Raw genomic sequence first — 24,000 nt, forward strand, 5'->3', positions numbered from 1 at the left:
TTACCTTTTGTTCATCCACTGGTATATTTTCAGCTCTTTCCATATAGGCAGTGTCTAGAGTTCTCTGTATTTCATTTTTTCTCCCAGGATTGGGGTTTGATTTCTCATCATATTCTGCCTTCTGTCTCTTCTTAGTCTCTCCGGATCCTTCCGTTTACGCAGCTGAGGGAAAATAAGGTGTTATTTTGCGGGGTTATGACAGGTGTGTGGAGCGTTCCTGTGTTTGATTGACACGCTCCTCGTTTTGTGTGGATTGAAGGTCTCTGTGATGCAGCACGGGTCTGCAGTACCTCCGTCCTGGCCTTCTGTGAGAGTGTGTGGGTTTTTTTTTTTAGCGATACAATATTGTGAACACTGCCGGAATACCAGAGACTCAAGAATATCCTATCCCTCAACAGCGCTTCTCATCTCATCTCCAACCTCCCTCTCTCAGTGTGCCAGCCCTTTGGCACGGGCCGCTCTGTTCTGACATGGTACCATCCTGTTGGATAATAATCCTCAGATGCTACCGCAAACCCACAGAGCAGATCTTCAGCACTCTGAGTCCTGTATTACATCGCTTGTGCTGTTGACTTTATGAACGCCTGGGCCAAACCAGCAGGAGAACATATCCTGCTCCACTCTCTCCAGCCTGTAAGAGCGTCAGGGATTTAGCATCTGATGGAAATCGGAAACCGCACTGGGGTTAGTGGCGGTGATATTTTGGTATTATTTACGATACTATTTTGAATTAGATTTAGAAAAAAATGTTTAATCTTAATTTTTAAAGATTTACAGATTTTATTTTCTATTGTGATCTGTAAAATTATTTAGTTTTAATTATTATTTCCTTTTAATTATTATATAATTTTTAGTATTTACTGTACTTTATTTCTCTATATTTCTTTATTTCTATATTTAACTAAATAATTTTTAGTAACAGTGCTGGTATAATATTTTATTGATGTCGAGAATTTCTTTGTTGTAGTTTATTGTGACTGTGTGAATTAGCCTTTGGGTTGGTTTGCTTTATCACTTTATCATATTAGATATTGGAATATGACTTTTTAATAATGTTTATAATCAAATTAAATTAAAAATTAAAAAACTGAATGTCAAATTTGACTTTTCTCTGTTAGCTAGCATTTTATAGTTATTTCAGATTTGTTCCAATTTTTATTGGAATTATTTTTATTATTATTGCAGAGTTATTATTATTGCAGTTTCTTCTTTTGATTATTGGTCTAATAATATATGATTAGCCACATGGTATGAAAACACATTTCCTCCACGGAATAAAACAGCCAACTGATATCATTTTATTTGTAGATTTATAAGCTATAAACCTTGAATGGCATGATACAAGTTCAGAATTATGACAAAATAAGTCAAAATTGTGAGATATAAATTCATAGTTCAGAGTTTGTTCTTACTATTTATATCTCAGAATTCTGAGTTTTGTCCAAATTCCACATCTTGTAGTTGTTTTTTTGTTTCTGTAATGGAAATTTAAAAAAAAAATCATAATTTCTTGGTGGTAATGGGCTTTCATAACATGGTACCTTTTTTGTTTGAGCAAAATAGCTTGGCAATAATTGTGGCAAAAAAGCAGGAGAAAGTATCCAGCGTCTCTCTCCAGCTTGTAGGGGTGTCAAGGAGTCACACAGGACCAGGATTTAGCGTGCACAGGAAGTCTGACGCGATTGAGATGGCGTCAGGGTCAGTGGTGCTGTTTTGTACGTGCACCCGGAGCAGGCCTGCTTACAAAACTGACACATTTTCAATCATATCGCCGATTCCCTGGAAATCACGGAAAGGCCACGTCGGAGCATTTTATAGAGTACAATGCACCAGATGGGGATTAGTTTTCCCAACATGCGAGGAAAAAGGTCTTTTTTTAAAGAGAATGCGTGGTGTAGGGGTAATATAGTCGGCTTTGAAAAATGGACCAAATCTTCCGCCGCTGTCTGCAATATACAGTGCCTTTACGGCCATGAAACAAAATCAAAATGGGCCTACATTGGGCCGTGGAGACATTGTGCTTTATGTGTAGGTGAGTGTGTGTGTGTGTGTGTGTGTCGGAGCGTTGCGTGTGTAGGTGTTTTCATTCAGTTGGCGGTAGAATGGCGACACTCTCCATACCTGCAGGGAATTTATTGTGCTAAATGAATTGTGGCCCGTAGAAGTTTGTAAATTGCAAGGCATCAATCTAGAGGAGATATAGAGAGAGAGGAGCGCGGCCGAGTTCAAGCCGTCTGATATCAATCCTTTACCGTTAAAACCTCGCCTTTCAATTCCTCCCCATTCATCCTGCAGCAACCTCCGGTGTTTAACAGGGATCATGAAGAGCCCTTAACAAATAAAAGCTCTTTAGCGTTTGAGTGCCGCAGATAAATGCGTGAACGAGGCCGTTTATGCCGAGCAATTAGAACGCCACCCGTTATCCGTAGCGCATCACGCCTGCGACGAGCCAATCGCATTGCCCCGAATCAATAACCTGGAAAATTTGTTAATGTTAAACTACTGTTTTGAAAAAGACATGTTTACCATCAGTCAGTAAACATTCTGGAGTCTGGAAACGATTGAGTGTAATGCAACACTCGAATTGCTTTCTCACTAATAAACCTGCTTTTTTTGTATTTCAAATCTCAGAATTAATAGGATTAATATATGCATTGTGGTGTAAATATTTCTCATACTGGTCACTAACAGCAGAAAGCATAAAAAAATAAACACGTTTCTTTGCATATAGTGTCATTTTTCATTATCATCCGAAACCATTGAGTTTCATTCGAAATTCGTCATTTTCATTAAAAGTTTTTATTCTATCACTCACCAACATTTTGTCAATCTGATCTGTCATTTTAATGTTATATTTATCTATGGTTCTGTCGATCGTCCTATCGATCTATCTATTGTTCTATCTTTTCTATCTAGCGTTCTATCGCTCTATCTATAAAGCGTTCTATTGTTCTATCTTATATTTCAGTAATTCAAGTGTATGTAATTGTGACTGAAATGTTTGCCTCATTGAAGTTGTACTCATAATCTGTGTGAATTCTGGGTCATTCTGGGTGCTGATGTTTCCCTCATTACGGCCGTTAAGAGCTTTTCCACGTTTCTCCACAGCGAGCCATACTGGGAGAGGTCTGCTAATGCAAGCTCCTGCTCCGCCACTAGGCCCAAGACACTCCACCTTGGAGGGCAACAACATACCTCATCACCATGGTAATCCATCCCTTCTACCACATCTCTCAGGCCAGCCGGAGCCAATAGAAGTCACAGATCATCTGCACATACACCAGACTCACACACACAGTCACAGACAAATAACATTGGTATTTTACAGTATAGATGACACAGATTCTGTGATTTATAGCTTTCCTCCAAAGTTTTTTATTAACACTGTCCTTGTTCTTTTTTTTTTTTACCCATGGTCACAGTAGTTTCTTCCAGAATACTGATATAGGTATAGTTACTAATGTAAAATGCGTGCTGCGTTCATGTCACGTCACAAATCAAAAAAAGTTCATCACACATAACTTGGAAATGCAGCATTAATGTAATGTAAATACAAAATAACATTCAAATATTTGGGGATCAGTAACATTTTTGAAAGGCTGTATTTATTTGATAAAAAATACAGTATTATTGCAATTTTAAAATGTTTTTCTATTATAATTTATTTTAAAATGTATTTTATTTCTGTGATGGTAAAGCTGATAAAAATTAAGAAATCATTCTAAAATACGCTGACATGCTTATGTAGCATTACTAATATTTTTGCGTGAAGAATTTAAGACTAAAGTAAACAACAGCATTTATTTTCAAATTAATTCATGTTTTGCTTTGTAATTGCCTTCATTGTCATTTTTGATCCATTTTTTTGTCTTTGTAAATAATAATAGAAATTTCTTAAAAAAATGTAATGACCCCAAAATTTCCAGTTGAGGATGTTTTAATATAGTCACTGGAGTTACCTGTGTCTTCATTGTACATTCTTTAATGATTTGCATGAGAATAATGAATTTACGAAATAATTAAATATTTGCTCTCTTCGCCAACAAAGCAGAATATGGATCCATTTCAGTCTTTATGCACATTAGAAACCAATCATTTCTGAGAAATGAACAGCTCAGAGCCGAGTGTTTACATTTCCATACTGTAATTCAGACACAACATGAACGCTGCGTGATTTCAGCCAGCACTGTCACCACAAAAGAAATTCACCAAAAAAAACACTCTTAAAAATAAAGATTCTGTTTTGGCATTTATGGTTCCATTAAGAAGCTTTAACTTCTATGGAAGCTTTCCATTCTTTAATAGGTTATTTATAATAAAAAGAAAGATTAATCAGAATACTAAAATGTTTTTCACTCTAACATTAAGTTTTTTTTTGTTTTTTTTTTAAAGAAAGGTTCTTTTGTGGAACCAAATAAGCTCATTTTTATGTCATCCCTGCAAACCTATATTTTTAAATATTCTGGATTGTTTTACACGGCCTAAAGGAGATACCAGATTTATTTATGATTTGTTTTTTTTGACAATACTGTTTTGGCAGAAACTGTGGTTACCTTAGTTAGTGTTTGTAAGATGTTCTCTCACTTCTTTCCCCAACTACCAGCCTAGAAATGTTTATTATTCTTTAAGATATTGTCCTCATTGATGTACGTTTTGTTTTTGATCATTTGAGGTAGAATTACATCTTCGACTGTGTCTTTTAAGGCTTGAGTGTGACATAAATGTATTATTTTACAGTAGCTGTAGTAACTGTTTTGGCAGACGCTGTGTCAACATAGTCTTTTTCCCCAACTATCATTCTAGAAATGAACAATGAAGACTTTTAGATTTTTCCTTGTGCATGAATGGCTTCTTTTTGATCACTGGAGGTAGAATTACATCTTCGACTATTTCTTTCAAGTCTTTTAAAAGAACAAAAAAAATGCATTATTGTACAGTATCATTCTAGAAACGAACAAAGAACACGTTTACATTTTTCATTATGCACGTATGTTTTCTTTTTTCGATCATCTGAGGTAGAATTACATCTTTGGCGTTTTTTTTTTAATTCAGCGAGCGACCCCAAGTTAGTATTTCGCCTTTACAAAGGCGTTCTTAATTGATCAAAAACAAGTATTATTGCTTCTGAGCCACGGCAGCTCAAATAAATTACGCCAGAGCAACGGAAATCCAATACGTAATAGGCTTAGTAAGACGAGCCGTATTGCTTATAGCTCTGATAAACGATGCCCCTTTGCAGAAGTGCCCTTCATTGTGCCCCTCGCTGATTTTCGAGCTCTGAAGATGAAACAAGGCATCGTGGGAAGTTTCACGTATTCCTCCGAGACCAGGCATGCTGGAAGTTTCCAGAGATGCGTGTTTGGGGAAGTCTTTGTAGCGTTCGGAAACGCATTTGAGAAATATGCGGCGCTGATTATATGCAGGCGCCGCTTGATGGATTGGTAAGGAACGGAGGCACGGGGGCTCTGGGATTACTGTCACACTGACTAAAGAGGATTTATTTATCACATTCACAAAAAGCCTCTTCTAATAGCTCATCATGGGGTGTATTTAGAACTATTAGTACAACCACCCTTGGCTTCTGATACACTACCTGCCAGTGCGCATAACAGCAGATCTGCCTCCTCTGTCATCAGCGCTTCCTCTTATTTTTATGTCTCTTTTCTCGCACAACGGCATTCTGTTCACGCTTTGACACTTTAGGTATGGCGTAAAGCCACTAAATAGATTTTCACCTTTTTATTCCTTTCTGAAAGCGTTCCAGCGAACAAAAGCACAATGCCAACACCATCACCACGCCAACATACTGGCATTAGATGCCCTCGCTGTCCATTAAAGAGGCGCATGCTTCAAAAGCCAGGAAATTATTTAAATGGACCATATTGTATTTTTGTTGCAGTTTATTTTTTTCCCTTAGAAGGCCACTTAAAATATTAGTCAAGGTTTCTTGCACCCGAAACAGTCCTAATGTAGTTTTCCTGACTATTTTCCTCTTTCCTGTTGACCTTTGCAATTAAAGAGATGGAAAATTACAATTTTGATGCAGTTCCAAAAACATACATAGTTAATTTTTTTCGTATTGTACACAAAAGTAGATTTTTTTACAAGGCCATAAAAGAGCAGTCCATGGTATGTTTGGCTATGTTGCAAGTCATGTGATAGCTTTTTGTGAAAAATGTACAAATCTAGTTATTTAGTTTTCTCTGCTGCAGCTGTCAGATGTAATTTTCCTGCAAACTGGCACACAGTTTTTTGGTTCAGGAACCAATGGGGCTTGACGTCAAACATCAAACCTGTATCTTAACAAATACATTTTGCTAAAATACAGGTTTGTTCCTCACTCAAAGCTACTGTTTGGCTTGGGAGACTTGAAATAGAACAAGAGGCATTTGTACTTCTTTCTTTCTCTTTCTAGTCTGCCACTTCAGACTATTGTTTTAAATGTAAATGACCTCAGTTATGATTTTCTAACTCCTGTGGCATATTTAAAACCTTTGTTCATCTGAAGATGCCAAGTAGCTGAATACTAAATAGATACATTCCCTACTGTTCAAAGGTTTAGGGCCTGTAAAAAACAAAACTAAACAAAAAAACGACGCTTACCAAGGCTGCATTTATTTGATCAAAACACAGTAAAATATTATTACGATTTAAAATGTCCGTTTTCTACTGGAGCATATTTTAAAATATAATTTGTTTCTGTGATGGAAAGCAGAATTTTCAGCAGCCAGTCTTCAGTGTCATCTGATCCTTCAGAAATCATTCCGATATGCATATATAATAGTAATAATAAAATGTGGTCTGTACGACTGAAGCAGTGGCTGTCTGGTTTGGTCACTGTGAGGTGTGCTTATGTATCTCAGGTTGATGAGTCTGCTGGTGAATTCCACTAGGGTTATTTAGTTTAAGTGCTGTTTGATCCGGGAACGCCGGGCAGACTGAAATTGAGATAAATGGCTGTGTGGAGAGGGACGGCCACCTCTCTTCCCAGCATGGGGCCTTTGAGGGGCCGCAGCGGGGCCAAGGGTCTGCCGCACACCTGTCTCTCCTCGTTACAGAGTCCAACGCTCACAGAGATACCAGCTCTCCTCTATCAAGGCTTATTGGGACCTTTGGCCCCATAAACAGCAAGACATGCACAGCGATTGAGTCGTGCACATCCATTACATGTACATACACGCGCACATTATATATTCCATCCAGCCCCGTTTCTCCTCCCAACACCTGATTGGACCTAACTCGGATTGGATTCGACTGAACCGTTGGAACAGAGCATCGGAATAGCTCTGGTAAAACATCAGATAGAGTTAAAGGGTGTGAATGGCGAAGATTTAGATACATTGTCTCGGTTGAGAAGTCCTCCAATCATCTGAAGCAACTCTTTCATTGCCAGAAGGGATTCCCTAGTTTTGGGGGAATAATAAATGTTTGTGCTCTTAAAGTCGACATGAAACGGACTCTCAACCCGATTGCTTGCATAATACGATGGAGTTTAGAGTAAAACTAGTTATACGTTGCTTCTGTTTGATTTGTAATTGATCAGACTGTGCAAAGTGGCCATGATTATACAGTACTTGATAAGAGTCTTTTTTGCAGCAGCAGCAGCAGCAGATGATACCAGGAAACTTTTTTTGAGCCCTTATCTGCTGGTTTTCAGAGATGTTGAATGGAACGTTGAGGCCGAAGGTCAAGATCACTTTTAAGAGCCTCTCAGCATGTCTCAATGTTAATGTTGCTTTTTCAGATGTATTATTTGCTGACTGCTGCAGCCATTAAATGTTTAATTAACGTTTTAACTGCTGACAAGATTTTAGAAAGGCTGCATTAATAAATGTAATTTACCTATTGGCTATCATCATTTTCTCCATCCTTGCAGTCTTGGTTCACATTTTAAAAATGATTGCATTTTGATAAAAATGATAATGACTGAAAATAAAGGTTTCAAAAATGTGTTTTCAGCCATTCCACAAAAACTCTTGTTGGTTCCTTAAATAACCTTTCAATTAACATTCTAAAACTTTTTTCTTAGTCTGATAACATTCTATTAATGTAAAGATCCAATGTAAAGATCCTTTTGTGCAATAGAAGGGGTTTATAGCTGTTAAATGTTGTCATGGAACCATAAATGCGGATTATTATAATTTTTGGACTATAAACCTCACCGAATGCAGAAATCTTTCCTTCCAACAAGTCTTTCCACCTACGGTATGTTTTGAGGTCATCTGTATGCTAGTATACTGCTTTTTGTGAATTGTGTGATGAGAGATTCATAAACAGATGGCTGTTCTAATGCATCTGACATTAAATTAATTGCTCAGAGCTTTTTCTTCAAGTAATGATTTTTAGCATTCCCAAATAATCATTCTCTCTCTGTCCCATAATGTGCATTTTTTTTTTTGTAATGTGGCATATGCCACATATTAGCTTTGTGCTGACTTTGAAATACTAACATTATTTTGCATTTGACCAAGTCAGGATGAAGTTACTAATATAAAAGTACCTACCTGAAGCAATTCAACATAAGAACTAAACTGGTCAGGTATAAATACATTTTCAGCTGTGTTTTAGGACACAATTAAAGCTAGTTCATCTGAATGAGCCTCCATTAAGAGTCCCCATGCACAGCTTTAATGGCTTGCTGGCTGTGATACAGAATTTGCTAATAAGTGAGCTAAATGAGGCTGTTTATCAAAAAAAGAAAGTTGCATTCAGTATATGACACTCAAGTTTTGATTGCTCAAGTCAACAAAAAATAGCACGGTCTGATAAAGCTGTAGCTGTTTACAAAGTGACATTTGATGGATGAAGTAGGTCAGACTTGCGTCCTGTGCACATCAGCCTTTGTTTGTATGCAGGAAATTAGTTTGCTGTGTCATGTTTGGGTCATCACCATATAAAAACAAATATGTAAATTCATTTAGAAATTGTATAGATAAATAGATTTAGCATTTTCTGAAAAGAATTTGAGCCTGTTAGTGGTTGCCAGGTGTTCTAAATGTTTTTTAGCAGTCTTTTTTATATTGATTCCATTTTATTGATTGTAAAGTAAAATTGTAAGTCTGTATTTGTGTGTTAGAGGTTGCCAGATATTTTGAGAAGTTTCAGCACATTTTTTTTCAGCACACAAACAAGGAAATGACTTTAGAAATTGTAAAACTAAGTAGTTTTTGCATGACGGGAAAATTTGAGTGGCGCAAAAACTTGCAGTCACGAAAGTGTGGCAGTGGTTGCCAGGTATTTTGAGTCGTTTTGGCACGTTCGGTTTATTTTATATCCATTTCAAGACATGACTTGGGTTCCACTTTTAGGATGTACCCAGTATTTTGTTTCATTGATTAAACTTAAAATAAAAAGTTTAAGTCTGAATAAGCACCGCTAATACCACTAATAATTTGTACCGGTCTTAATCAGTAGATCCCCCTGTTGCAGCTTTTAAAGTTAAACTCAAGTAAATTCTCTGTCATTTTAGAGCTCGGTTTCAATCCTGACCAGCGGCAGAAAGTTCCCGTTGTACGGGGCATAAATGAAGCTATCCATTAGAGAGAGGGAGCGAGAGAGTCCTGTGGAGCGCTGGTTAATATAATGTGTGGCAGGTGGCCTGCTTTGCCTGAGGAAGATCTGTAGGCCATGACAGCTCAGAAAAGGCATAAATCCTCCTCCTCTCTCTTATCTCCAGCCACATTTAGTTGCCATGGGGATTTTATTTATGCAGCTGGAAACTTCCATACTTCAGGTGAGATGCAAACATTTCAGCTGCTGCCTTTCTGTCGGCCCCCGCCAACGCCGCTCCGGCTGCATTTCATGCTTAAATACATGACAGAGGGACGTCTGTACCTGCCGCCGAGGTCTGAGGACCTGTCTGTTGTAACCGAGGGGAAGTAAAAGTACCCGCTTATTGCGCCTAGAAGTGGATATAACACGGTCAGTTGAAGTATTTGTGTGATGATGCTGTCGAGAGCTATTCGTGAGGTGTTTTATAGAGCAAACGCACTAAAGATTGAGGCACTCTAAGGACCAGAGAAGCAGAGTTGAAAACAACAGAGTTAGAATTAACCCCTTTTAAAATATCACAACTTTTATTGGGCATTATTTATCAGTTCAGTAAAAGAGCCTATTGAAGAAAATATGGTGCTTGTTCATATATGTGGTTGTTAATATAATATATTATATTAAAATTAATATACTTAATAATACTTAAAATAATATACTTTTTTATTGTTATTTATTGTTTTAAATGAGGTGTATATTTAGGTATATTTAAGTATTTATTTGCCCCTTTTAATTATATGCCATTTTTATTGTTCACCAAAAACTTGACTGTTCGACAATAAAAAGGCTAAATGAACGAACGGTCACTTAGAAAATTAAGTTTAATATTCAGTAGCGGTGCTTGATAATATCAGAGCCCAATAAAGCGATTTCACTCAATCCACAGTGTAACTCCCCACCAAGCGTTCGGTTTCACTCATAAACCGCATCACATTATGAAAGTTATATGCGTATTTCATATCACGTTGACATTTCGAGGAATAATGTGCATAAACAGTGCCATTTTTCTCCCAGGTGTGCCTGCGTTCCGAGTCTAGATTTCAAGCTCCCTCTTCATTTGGACGGATCGCGCCGTTTAGGCTCGATTTTGCTGCGTGCGAACGCTGCCGCCGCGTTGTTAACCACGCCGAAGGCCGCGTGAGCATTTCACAGGCTGCTTTATAAGCCTCCCAGCTGTGTACCGGACTCAGTCACTTAACCCCTGTCTGAGGAGGCAGCATTAGCATTAGCCAAATGGACACGGCACAATAACAGCGTGGTGCTAACAGCGCACTCTTGCGCTGGCCTAACGTGCTAATGGGCTTGAATATGGATCACATTAGCTGGAAATGTCAGCAACTTTAAGACAGGTTGTTAAGCACGTTTATATTGATTTGTGATGGCTGTATTTATTACATTAGCCAGCCACGATAGAGTTCAGGTCACACTGAAGTTTGGGAGAACGTTTTTATTTGAGGCTTTTATTCATAGGTGTTTGAGAGAGGTGCTGAGAAATCATTGGTGTAAGTAGGGGAATGTAACAATTTAGAAAGTATTTCTGTGCAAATGCGTATATAAACAAAGATACATGCTTAGATTTATCAAGTATGAAATGGAAGATGGAAACATGGAAAATCTAAAGATGTTTAGTTAGTCAATTCATAAATGGATTAATAAAATATTAACAGTTTGGAAAAATTAAATGCTGTTCATTATCATTCAAATCAGTGTTCTGCTCTAGAATATTTATTATTAAATTAGCTTTTTTTTTTATAGCACCAAGGATCATGACAATATTGGCAACATATTTAATTTAATTTTAATCACCCATATCCACTTATTCATGGAATTGTGTTAAATAAACTTTAATATGTCAGGACATGTATAGAATGATGAAGGCATGAAAATGTTGTGCGTAGCAGGAATATTCCGATATCAGTAAACCACGTGGATTGGATTCAGATTCTCGAGATGTGGCGATAAGTGTATTTATGTTGTTTTTCTTTTATTAACCTTTTTTTAAGTGAAAGCGTTGAGGGCAGGTGGTGTTGAAATGATGCGCACTTGTTCGGAGCGATACGTTTTGAACATTGCATGAGCATACTTGCAGTATATATTACTTTGTTGCGAGTTTTTCTGTTTGATGTTATTTTTTTCTCTTTTTCTGACCTACTTTTCTTTTTTTCACCCCGATTCTCCTTTTTTAAAGGTGCCTAGCATTCAATTATTTAACCGCTTTCTTTTCATTTTTTCATCTACCTGTTTCTTTGTCTCTGCGCATGTGTAAATAATGAATGTTATAGATTTCCCGGAGAGGAGAGGAAGGTGGTAGAGGAGTACAGGGGAGGTGCAGGAGGTGGACGGAGCGTTGCTTGTTTTTCGCTCGGTGTATTTGAGCAGCAGGACTTTGCTGAGGAACCTTGACCTTGTCTGCACTCTGTCTACCTGGCTCTCCGCTATCTCCTTGGGATCCAGGTGACAGGTTTTTGAAGTGCGGGTCGGCCGCTAATGCAGATGTTGCGTGGAAAATGGAAAAGGGGTTTGATCCCACCCATGCCCTTCATACGCGACTCTCACGGTCTCTATATCACGGTCCAGTGGCACAGGCATTAAAGATGACGGGATCTTTCAAGTCTTGAAGAAGGGAGGCCCAGTGTGAGATTTCAGAATTTTAATACACACACTCTTTGCTTGTTGCTATGTTAGATTTATAAGCCATTTTTGCTTTTTTATTTCTTAAATTCTGCATATCAAAGCACAGCATTGCAAAAAGCGATGCATTCATTAAAATAGAAGCGCGTGTTTGAAATTGCCCTCTCTTTTTGTTACGCTCCGCAAATTTGGTCAGAATACACTGTGTTGCTGCAACACAAATTCTGTTTTTTTTTTTTTTTTGGTTTGCCTTCAGATTTCTGTGAAGCAGAAATCAATTGGTTCCACCGTGCATATTTGGGAGTTGGAACAGAGAGCGTGTGGTTAGGTAGAAACGCGCCTCATCTGAGACAGAAACACTTATCAGGACGAGCAGAGTCTCAGGACCCGCTGTGCTCAAACCTCCCTCCTGAGCCAGACTTCTGCGGACAAACAAACACGGCAAAATACTCGACAAGGATTTCATCTCTTGCTTTTTTATTCTTGCTTAGTGAACTTAGCAGGGGCTGTGAACACAAAGCAACGCAGTGCATGTTTATCCTGACAGGAGCTGCTTTTGTGTGCTCGATATGTGATTGTACCTGAACTGATTTTGTGGCCTTTGGACTCGTCAAGGCTGGGAATTCACCGTACTGCGGTTTAGGCGAACTGCATAGTTTCGCTTTGCTGAAACGAACTTAAACCAGCCTGAGATAGTTAGACTCCCAGTTGGTCAGGCCCAATTAGTTTTTGATGATTTTATTTGGGTTTTAGCCACTTGTTAGTTTGCCAGATTAGCTCGTCGGTTAGCTAAACTAACTAACTGGCTTGAGATGTTTTAAGCGGGGTGAACATACTCGGGACACTTGAAGTAGCCATGTTTAGCATTTAGCATAGCTTACGTGACACAAATTTGATAGCATTTAGCACTTAGCACAGCTTACATGACACAAATTTGATAGCATTTAGCATAGTTTACATGACACAAATTTGGTCGAAATATCAGTGTGTAAAACCTTTTGTTGTTTATGTGGTTTTCTTTTCATATGAAGAAGGTAATAATATTGTTAGTAGTAGCATTCAATATTGTATAGCGCGTTTAATGCTTTAGTTTAGCATACGTTTGATCATAAATATTTTTGATAGGGGTAGCATTTTGCATTTAACAGCACGTTTACCGTTTCGGCTCACCGTGCCCGACATACAAACTTTTTTTGATAACCTTCAGTTATAGTTCTAAAATAAATATTTTTGATATGGGTAGCATTTAGCTTTTTATCACACGCTTGCCATTTTGCCTTAGCTTAGCCTACAAGACAAACCATACGATCATGAATTTGCTCCAAAACATTAAGTGCATAAAACTTTTTTTGGGAGTTAATTTCGTAACAAAAGTGTGTAAAGATTTTTTCTTATGCAGGAGAAAATGTATCGTTTATACATGCAACCTTTAGCATCATAAGGCGCGCTTAGCATTTTAGCATATTTCCCATCAACTTTTAGCTTAAAGAGTATATACACACCTCACGCTCGCCTGTTTATTGGCTATATGTTCCACCAGAATGATTTTCCCCTCCTGCTTAGCCGTCTCGAGAAACACACAAAATTAATTTCTTCCCATCCAACACGAAGGAGGCCCTGAGAACTTTTAATTTAATGTTTTATTTTTCATTCGTTAGAAAAATTAAGATCAAAGTCAAATTAAGTTCATCCAGGTCCATGTAATCTGTAATTTGGGAGCCTGGAGCAACAACACTCTTTGAGTGTGGCGTTGCAGCCGTCTTTAGATGTGGACGGCGGTAATTACCCAGCTGTTGCTGAGCTATGATTGACACGTGTATTTGGCACAGACCATGTGCACTATTCATGAGCCGCATACCAGCGATAATTAATTGATTCATATGCCTGTAAGCTTTTTCTAAAATATTAACAAGATAAGATTAAAAAGGCATGGAGTCGTCAGAGCGGGGCGGTTCTGACCGTGGCGTTGGCTGTGAGTCTATTACCTGGAGGAACGCTCAGTTTGTCTGCTTTGCCTGTTGTTTTGCGAGATAAAGTAACTCCTGCTGCTGCACGGACGCTTACCTGCATGTAAAAATGAAAAGTGTTTCAGGCGCAAAAAGCTAAGTTTTAGGTTTTTGTGCGTTGCACCTTTGCAAGGGGTTGCTTTGCGTTTATGAGATATACGCATTTATTTTCATATGCTATCGAGTGACTTCTTTAATGTAATTAACAGTGAACTGCTTTCACAGAGTCTGCTGTATTATTTACGGTACTTTCACGAAACCTGTGCAGGGTCTTACCGCGCATGATTTATAAATGCATGCTATTATTAAGATGAATTCTCTTTTATAATTTTTCAGTAATTTTCAAACCACCTGTTGTATAGATCTATTCGTGATCTTTTTTCCTTTTTCATCTCGATCAGGCTACAAATCCCATTTCCCACTATGTTAATATAAAACCAAACATTCATTGTCAAATAGTATAGGGCAGGCCTTGATTATGATGCTGTGATTTGATATTTTATCTTATTTTACCTGCTTATTAATTTTGAAAAATGGTAGAGGACATTTTTGTTTTCAAAACATATAAAAGTAAAAAATAATGAGTGTGTGTGTGTGCATGTGTGTGTGTATATATGTGCATGTGTGTGTGTATATATATATATATATATATATATATATATATATATATATATATATATATATATATATATATATATACATACATTTACATATATATATATATATATAATATATACTGTATATATGTATATGTGATTTTTTTCCCCCATTTCTTTTCATTTCAACAGCAGAAAACAACTAAATCATTTCAGTAGATATATATTATTTGTATGTTTGACTTTTTATTAAGCTAATTTTAGGTCTAGTACCATGAGTATGGACACGGATGCCGTTCACAGCAGCAGGACCATCTGTTCTCTGTCTGGTTTTTCTATGGGTCCACGTCACACATTAAATCCATACAGGTATTGCTTATTACAGCGTGTTCTCCAAATGTCTGTGAATTAGCCCCAGATCACACTCTCTTTACACACACACAAACGCACGCTCGCTCTCTGCAGCCGGTTCCTCCCATCTATCAGATGGAATCAGGGTGAGAGAGCTGTGTGAAGCTGGCAGCTCCTGACAGGTAGTCACCTTGCAGGTCTCGCTGCTTGTGTCATGAATAAACATGGCTGCTAGTGGCGTACTGCTTGGAAAAGCACGCTGGCTCGGGTAATGGCCTCTCAAGCCGCGAGAGCGAGAGCCGCCGCTCCACTGCTATTACGGGCCGTGCCAAAGAGCCCCGACTTAGAAACATCCACGCCGGCGATGTTTATTAAAGCCAGCGAGCGCGCAGACACACGCAAATACACAAACAAACACCTCGACTGCGGCCTGAGGTGGAGGCTCTGTGTTTTCTGCCTGTCGTCAAACTGTTGCGCTCTTTTTACCGCGCACGAAAGAGCAAACAGTGGTTCTAGAGCTGTTATTAGATTAGCATATGACGTGCACTAGAAGAACACTGGACGTATAGAGTTCAGGTAGAGTGGATGACGCATTTAATTTGACGCAAACGGAAACGACGGATAAATGTAAGGTCAGTTTAATAAGCTGCGCTGTCTGGAAAGGGGAAGCGTGTCATTTTTTTTCAATGTAAAAATACTCTGATCTTAGGTTCATTTGCAGATTCGCCGTTTATAGGTCTGTGGTGCTTCGAAAACATGGACGTGTTTATTTGAACAGCCCAACGTAGCTACATTGATTTGAGTTTTGCAAATTGCCATCGACTACATTGATTTTTTTTTTTTTTTTTTTTTTAGTTTTGGACGGTTTTATCTGTTTTGTTGTTGTCAATATTATTGCAGTTCCGTTTGGTCACTATAGTGGTGCAGAAATGACACATTCCACCCTACCAGTTACAATAAACAGAAAAAGATATAATTCAAAAAGAAAAACTTGTCAATCTATTGTTATTTTGTACGTTTTTGATTGAATGGAGGTGGATATCAATGTGCGAAATGATAAGATGCCATTTTACCAGACGTTCAAGTAAAGATATTTCGATTCATACAAAAAGATTACTATAAGATCAATTACATGCAATTACAAAACAAACAGTGTTCATTATGACAGCAAATTTGTGATTTTTGTCGTATTTTAGTGTCTAGTTTTAGCTGACTAAATATCATGCGATTTATTCAAGTAAATTTACAGTAGTTTGTGGCATATAGTTTTTCCCTTTTTAAAACTTGACTTTTCTGTAGTCATACCGTGTACTAAATGAAAAGTTGCGACTTTCTAGGGTGATACGATTAGGAACTATACTCTCATTCCAGCGTAATAATCAAGGAACTTTGTTGCCGTACCATGGCCGCAGCAGGCGCAGTGATATCATTCATTTTCCATTCTTAGTGCACATGTAAACTATAGAAGAGTCACGTTTTAAATAGGAAAAATATCAAAACCCTTCGGTCATTTTTGAACGTGATGCCACTGATCTAATTGGATTCAATGATCTATGCTAAGACCTGGAGATTGGCTGAATGTTTTACAAAAACGTTAAAACTCCACTTTTTAACTCTGGGGGAGTTGGAGAATGAGCCTATTTCCCAAAAATTGGAGTGTTCCTTTAAGTTTTTATTTAAATGTTTTGTTGGCTGACTTATTGACAGTATATTGACATTTGAACAGAACGCATTGCAATGCAGTTGCAGTCCACTAATAAAACATTGCAATATTTATTATTTTTGTTTATTATTATTGTCTCATTCACTTGTAGTTTACTTGGCTCTACTGATTTTTAAGAATATTAGATTTTAAACACGCATTTTATTTTTTCTCCCGAGGTCTCTGTGGGTGGGTTTTGGATGCCAAAGTGCCAGAAACCGCGTTAACGTTCTTTTACCAAACAGTAGAAAGTAATATACAGGAGAAGCTTTAAGAATATGCAAAATATTGTTGCTGCAATTTCTGCCGTAGAGTAGAAAAAGTAAATTATCCCCACCCTGACAGCATGAATTGATGTATATGAGATGTTGAATGCAGTCAGCTATGTCAAAATATTATTTTTCATGCACTGGCTGTTTGCTTTTGCTTTTGCGTTCGCGTGACTGTTTGGGGTGATGTAATTATCTGTCAATCTCAGTCAGTAAATCACTATGTAAACAGGAGAAGTGGGGGCTAGAATGAGACAGAGGTTTGGCAAATCAGCTTTGGAATGAGGTGGACGCAGTGGGTCAGTCGTTTTTTATTCTCTAAATGAAAAGCTACTAAATATTGCATAAGCACCACTGCACTTGCTTCTAAATAAAAGCAGAAGTCTCCTGTTTATGTCTTTCTAAGTGTCTCAGGAGCAATATTCTTGAATTAAAAAGAGTTAAGCACCATCCACAAAGTTTATCCGACAAGCTAAAGTATTTTTTAACTAATCATCCGCCCGATTCCGTCCCGAGGCTACACAAACCAATCTAACACTCGATTCTGAGTGAGGACATTACCCAGCATTCTCGGAGGCCTACAGTAGAGGTGCTCTGAGCTCTAATTAAAAGTTAGAAATCGTCTCATTATGATGATGAAAGTGCAGAAGCAACTTTGGAGAAGTCCAAATGTGTCATCGTTGTGAGGTGGGTCGAAATCAAACCACTTATTTTTCCCCAGCAAATGAGTTACCTTGTCAGGCTGTTCACAGACTCCCTAATGGCCGTATCCATTAGCGCGGCCTATCAGCGCAGATACGTGGATTAATCATGCTTTCATTTGGGATGGAACATCATATGGACTGAAGAAAAGGTAGACTTCAGAAAAAATGGAGATTAATCAGCCAGCGTTCGGGCGATATCAGTCACATGGCACTCAGCCACGTGGGCGGCTTCGAGGAACACCGCTTGGACATTTTCTTAGCAAAGTTTTGACGCTCTTTTAACGATTTTTACTTGGTCATCTATTAACGGAAAAAACCTGAAATGGCCTTCCCGACGTAACTTGCATAATTGCGTGTTTCTGAAAGGAAAAATGTGAAAGAATCGTGCTATTACTTCTCTAAGTAATTTGGTTCACAGTTTATTCCTGGCAAATTAAAACATTGGTGAAAGGTCTCGTAGACGTACACTGAACACCCTGAATTGCAGTGGCTTTTTTTTTCTTGAAAACATCATAATCCAGTTCTGATGATAGATTATGAAAACAAGCCAAAAGAATCTATTAACATATCATGCATTAACATATTTAACGTTTCATAATGTGACATTTGGCATGATGGTACATATTTCAGAGAGAAAAAAAATATTTAGGAATTGCATTATCACTATGATGAAAGGTCTTGGCAAATAGCGGCAATTATTAAAAGTTTAATAGTGGCAAGTTCTGCAAAAGAATCATTTTGCACAAAAACTTTGAAAAACTGAAAAATTTTGATGTGAATCGTAACTCTTTTAATAAAAACATGGTGGCTGCATAATTGAGCACAATGAAATCAGGGACTGAACTGAAATAAAATATAAACATACAAAAAAATATGTATATATATATATATATATATATATATATATATATATATATATATATATATATATATATAGCATCAAAATCAAGAAAAACTGTGTGAAACATTCAAACAAAATAAATGTGTATAATAAAACTGACACAACAAAATTACTAAAACGTATATATGTTCAGTCATTTACGGATCTCAGATTGAACGTCAGCGGTGAAAGTGAAAAGGCAGGAGCAGAATCTATAGGAAAGATGACTCTGTGAGAGCATTTTTCAAATTGCTTTGTGTCCTGACTGAACCCTGTGATTGTAGAATAGTCTCAGATACGGGCTGTTTATATTGGCCCTTCGTCCTCTGCCGCATTCTCTGTCTAGCACTTTCTCACCATCTTTGAAAATTTCAGGCAATTTTCTTTACATTGTGGTCTCTACCTTTCACATCTCTCTGTCCATTATGCCCATCTTTTATCTTATTTCAATGAAACAGTAGTATTTCGTTCAGGGTTGGAAACTTTACAGGGAGATATCAGGGAAAAGTTACGTGGGGCTATGTAAAGGAAGACCACATCGTCACTTTTTTCATTTATCACAGCTAGAAAATGCACTCATGTCAGGTATGGAAAGAAAGCTGTTCAACATGTTCAGAAATGTCACTACAAATAATAATGTAATAAAACTTGATCATAATATCGATCCTTTATTTTACTGTAGTTGCTGGTGTTTCACTCATCTGCGCTCTCAGATAAATCTTGGCCTTGAGCTTAAAGACTGACGTCTGTCTGCTCGATTGATCCAGGGAATTCATTTCTGTCTGCGGCGCAGCATTTGGATTGTTTGTTGCCGTTTCTTTTCCTGACAGGTCTAAATATAGAAATCATATTCTCAGCAGGGGCTAATTTGAGTTCTTAATCGTGTTCAGACCCAGTGGATTTGGCGTTTCAGCAGGCCACCTGTCTAACACATTAGAAGGGTGTTTTTTTTTTTCTGGGCAGATGGAGAGAGGAAGTCTGTCCTTGTCTTAAATATTCCATCAAGCGGTGTGGGCCGTCTCAGGCCTGCCAGAACGCCGCTGCTCTCCCAGATTCCTCAAACCGGCTCCAGCTGTAAAGATGTCCAGGTGAAAATGCCTGTTTATGTGAAATTAAGACAACATTTTGGCCACGTCCAGATTTTGAGAGTGACATCTGCGTTTAAATGCTAGAGCGAATCTCCTAATTTGTCATTTGGTCACTCTTGAAATTGTGAAGGTTGACATACTGACAAATGTTTTCGGGAATCTTGTGGGTCTAAGCAAAAATGCAGGGTGTCTTTAAGTGCTTTTGATTAGCGTCTGGCCGTTATTTTGTAAAAAGCTGATATAGTGACACGATTTTTGTCATTTTTGAACATAAGCAATGGCTGATAAAATTTTTCAGTTTGGCTAATGTGTAAGAATTTTGACAGTGTTGAGAACGGCCATCTAACATATAGACATCAGCTATCAAAAATATCCATATCGCTTAAAGATCATTTTTAAATTGTGGCATGATAAACATAGAGGAGGTATTGACATCTAACAGAGTTTTTTGATTTAGTGGTCAACTGTTATTTGATCAAAGCCGATATATCGGCTGTTACTTGACATTTTTTTAATATCGGCATCGGCTGTTAGGTTTTTTGTTTGGTTGATGTGGCTTTATATCGGCCATCAAAGGTACAGGCATCAGCTATCAAACATCTATATAATTCAAACACTGATTTTAAAATTGTGACGGCTTGCATAATAAGTGTTTTGATTAGTGCTCAACCGTTATTTCACCAAAGCCAATAAAATGCTTTTAAAAATCGGCTTTGGCGAATACTTTTAAGCAGGACTTTTATTTTGACAGTGTTGAGAATGTCAGCAGTTAAATGTCTTTATATCGGAAATATCCCGCCATCAAAAATCCATATCAGTCAAAGATAGTTTTGAAAATGTGGTGGTTGACATACCGATAAACATAAGAGTTTTTGGCATCTAAAGAGTGTAAAGAAAAAAACTGATGCTAATTCAGAAGAAGGGAACTGCTGTTGATAAAGACACAATGTTTTGTTAATAAACAACCATATTTAGTTTATAATACCCCCCCCTAAAATGAGAACGAGCTGCCAGCAGAGCATCTGTCCGTCGTCTTGTGATCTTCTGTTTTCTTAATCACTCATGCTGCTCTTTAAAAATCCAATTGCTTAATTACTCTGCTGCGTATCAGATTAGAATTTGTCGTTAGGGGCTCATAAAGTCACTTCCTTCCAATGAAGTTCCAGAGACTAATGAGCATCATGAGAAAGAGAAAGAAAGTCGTTGAAGAGCCTAACCAAGTGTTGGGGTCTGTGAGGCCTCAGATCAGGTGACAGATGGGAAATCATGGTGGAAAATGCAAGCCAGCTCCACTTCAGCACAGAGGCTTCATGTGCATGCATACACACCGCACCTGAATTAGTGCTACGCGTCGCATTTCATGCTCTGAATTATTGCAGTCATGCTAATATTACATTTAGCTAGTGTCTTTATATAGTTTACCCTCAGTATTTTGCAATAAGAAATGATTAAATAGAGAACAAATTAAGACTTTAGCAATGACCTTAGTATGTGTGTGTGGTGTGTGTGTGCGTGTGTGTGTGTGTGTGTGTGTGTGTGTGTGTGTATATGTATATATATATATATATATATATATATATATATATATATATATATATATATATATATATATATATATATATATATATATATATATACACACACACACATATATATATATATATTTTATATATATATATATATATATATATATATATACACTTGATAATAATATTAATAATAATAGTAGTAGTAACTAAAAGTTAAAATAATGTTATAGATGTAATTTTATTTTTAGATTTCATAATTTTTTTATTAGAATTTGCTTTATGTAGATACCATAGTCTATAGTTTTCATTTCTGTAAATTTCTTTTGTCATTAATATGTTTTAAATATTTCTATATAGTTATTTTATTTTCATTTATTTTTTAGTTCGCTTCAAGATTTACTTCATTGCATTTAATTGCAGCTGTATTTCAGCAAATGCTTCAGTTTTAGCTTTAGTGTATTAAAGTAACGTGAGCTGCTGTTCACGTTCATTTTAGATCTACTAACGTGCGTCCCATTTGCTTCTCTTTTTATTTCTCCTCAGAAACACATCCGAGATAGCATTCATACTTACATGACACATGACTGAGAACTCCATTAAGTCTCCTGAGCTATGAAAGATCAACCTCGGAGCAATACAAATGTCCTCTGGCTTTTCCTGTCCCAGTAAATCAATCAGAATTTGGCTTTTGTCATCTGTATTTCCATCCGTAATGCTGGTGTCATTTTTCAGCGCCGTGGAAAAATGGATAAATATTATACGTCTGTATTCTGAAACATTTATTTTCCCTCCTAAACTATTTCTGCGCTCACTGAAACAGCCATTACAGTAGATCTTATTGCTCTCCTTTACCTTGAAGTGTCCTGTGACGTCCTGTCACCCTGATATGGACCTGATGTGAAAAGCAATAACGCCACATTCCCGTGGATAAGAGCTTGCCATAGCCGGCAATATCCTTTATAGTGGCTCTATGATAATAATATGGCTGATATTGTAGAGGCACTGGAAGTGCTGGCAGTGTGTTAACAATATGAATTCTGATTAGAGCTCAGATAACGGCCGTCCCCATTCCGGCTCCTTTATCATTCGCAAAGCAGATTGTGCACTGTCTCACCGAGTGTTTTATTAGCACATTATACAAATTGCACATGCAACAAACACCATAAATAACAGCAAACACAGGTAAACAAACACGCTGCGGAGGTGTGCACGTTAGCCGGATAAATAAAGAACAATGCATAAAGACAATAAATTGAAAGGTATTTACCCATGCAAAATTCACTCTGTCAGCAGAATGTTCTAGCGTCAAAGGGTTCTTCTACACAAATACCTATACTGTCACTTGCTACAGGTGTACTGTACGGTCTGAAAGGGTTGGAATGGGTTGACTCAAAAATTCTAATAATAATTAAAAAAAATTGTATTATTGTATTATTCATATATATCACCTTAAGTAGCATCTGTTTCTGTAAAGTGAATTTTTTACTTTATTTTGGGAAATACATTTTATACCTTTATACCAGCTTTACCATTTACATTAACCCTGGTTAGTGTCAGTTTTAATAAAGTAATATTTTCTTTCTCTTTTATTTCTTTTATTTGTGAAATTTTGTTGCCATTTTAGTACTTCAAGCATAATTTAAAAATATTCATATTTTTACTATCAAACAACACTGGTCGTCCAATCACCAAAAAGCATAATAATAATAATGTTATAGGTGAAATTTTGTTGTATTCCTGCCATTTTAGTACTTCAAACATAATTTAATATATAATTAATTTTTTTGTTGTATTTGTATAATAAACAAACTTGGTTTATAATTATTAAGCAAAAAAAAAAAAATCTATATTCATATTTTTACTATCAAACAACACTGGTCGTCCAATTACCAAAAAGCATAATAATAATAATAATAATAATAATAATGTTATATATGATATGCAAGAGTATTTCAAGTTTAGCATATGCACAAATTTTAATTCATAAAGTAACAATAAAAAATAAACATCGTCTGTGAGTGGATTTTTATACCCTTTCAAAAATAAAGGTCGGTATATATGGTTCCACGAAGAACCTTCAGCATCCATGGAATCTTTCCATTTCATTTTTAAACTGTTCAAAAGAATTTTTTAAAGATAAAGTTTTCTTTTAATTAAAGAAGTATGTTTTCACCTGTTTCACCTCCACTTGATTTTGATGCGCTGCCTTTCTATTAACATATCATGACCAGAGCCTATACAGAGCAAAAAAAAAAGCAAGCGAGTGCAATTTTACAGGCATGTGGAACATCAGAGGGAGGCCTAATCTGTAAGAAGAAAGCCATCAAACAAGCCCAACTTCAGTAGCAAGTAGCACCGGGTGCATTTTTCATGATTATTGTTGTTGTAGAGCAGAGACCTTCATGAATCAGTAGTCAGGTCGTTGCAGATTTGGCTTAGAACGACGCTGATGAAAGAAGCTAGCACTCTCTCTCTTTCTCTCGCTCTCTCAAAACGGTTTTTGTTTTCCTAAACAATGATTGTCATCAGCGGCATAACGCTGCAACTCTGAACATGTTCCAAATCAAGGCAATCCAGCGCGCCGCTGCATTGTGCATCAATTATTTAGCTTATGTTGCTTTGTACAAACAAGCTCCCCTGGTGGAGAGACGGTACCTGTGCACAGCCAATTACTTCAAAATGTTTCTCTCATTCA

General features: G+C 37.1%; 1 protein-coding gene across 4 annotated transcripts in view; it reads left to right on the forward strand.

The window, feature by feature from the left end:
- The window catches only part of LOC122362283 (neuronal PAS domain-containing protein 3), a 272,325-nt gene that overhangs the window by 57,594 nt on the left and 190,731 nt on the right, over positions 1-24,000 (forward strand). For 3 of the 4 annotated variants that reach the window (XM_043263690.1, XM_043263691.1, XM_043263692.1), the window contains exon 2: positions 3,109-3,207. The exons of the other annotated variant lie outside the window; for it this stretch is intronic. In XM_043263690.1, the coding sequence (XP_043119625.1) occupies positions 3,109-3,207 (99 nt within the window). The remainder of the gene's footprint in view (positions 1-3,108; positions 3,208-24,000) is intronic. 4 annotated transcript variants of the gene reach the window in all.

The sequence above is a fragment of the Puntigrus tetrazona genome, chromosome 17, assembly GCF_018831695.1.
Source record: "Puntigrus tetrazona isolate hp1 chromosome 17, ASM1883169v1, whole genome shotgun sequence".
NCBI classification, from domain to species: Eukaryota; Metazoa; Chordata; class Actinopteri; order Cypriniformes; family Cyprinidae; genus Puntigrus; species Puntigrus tetrazona.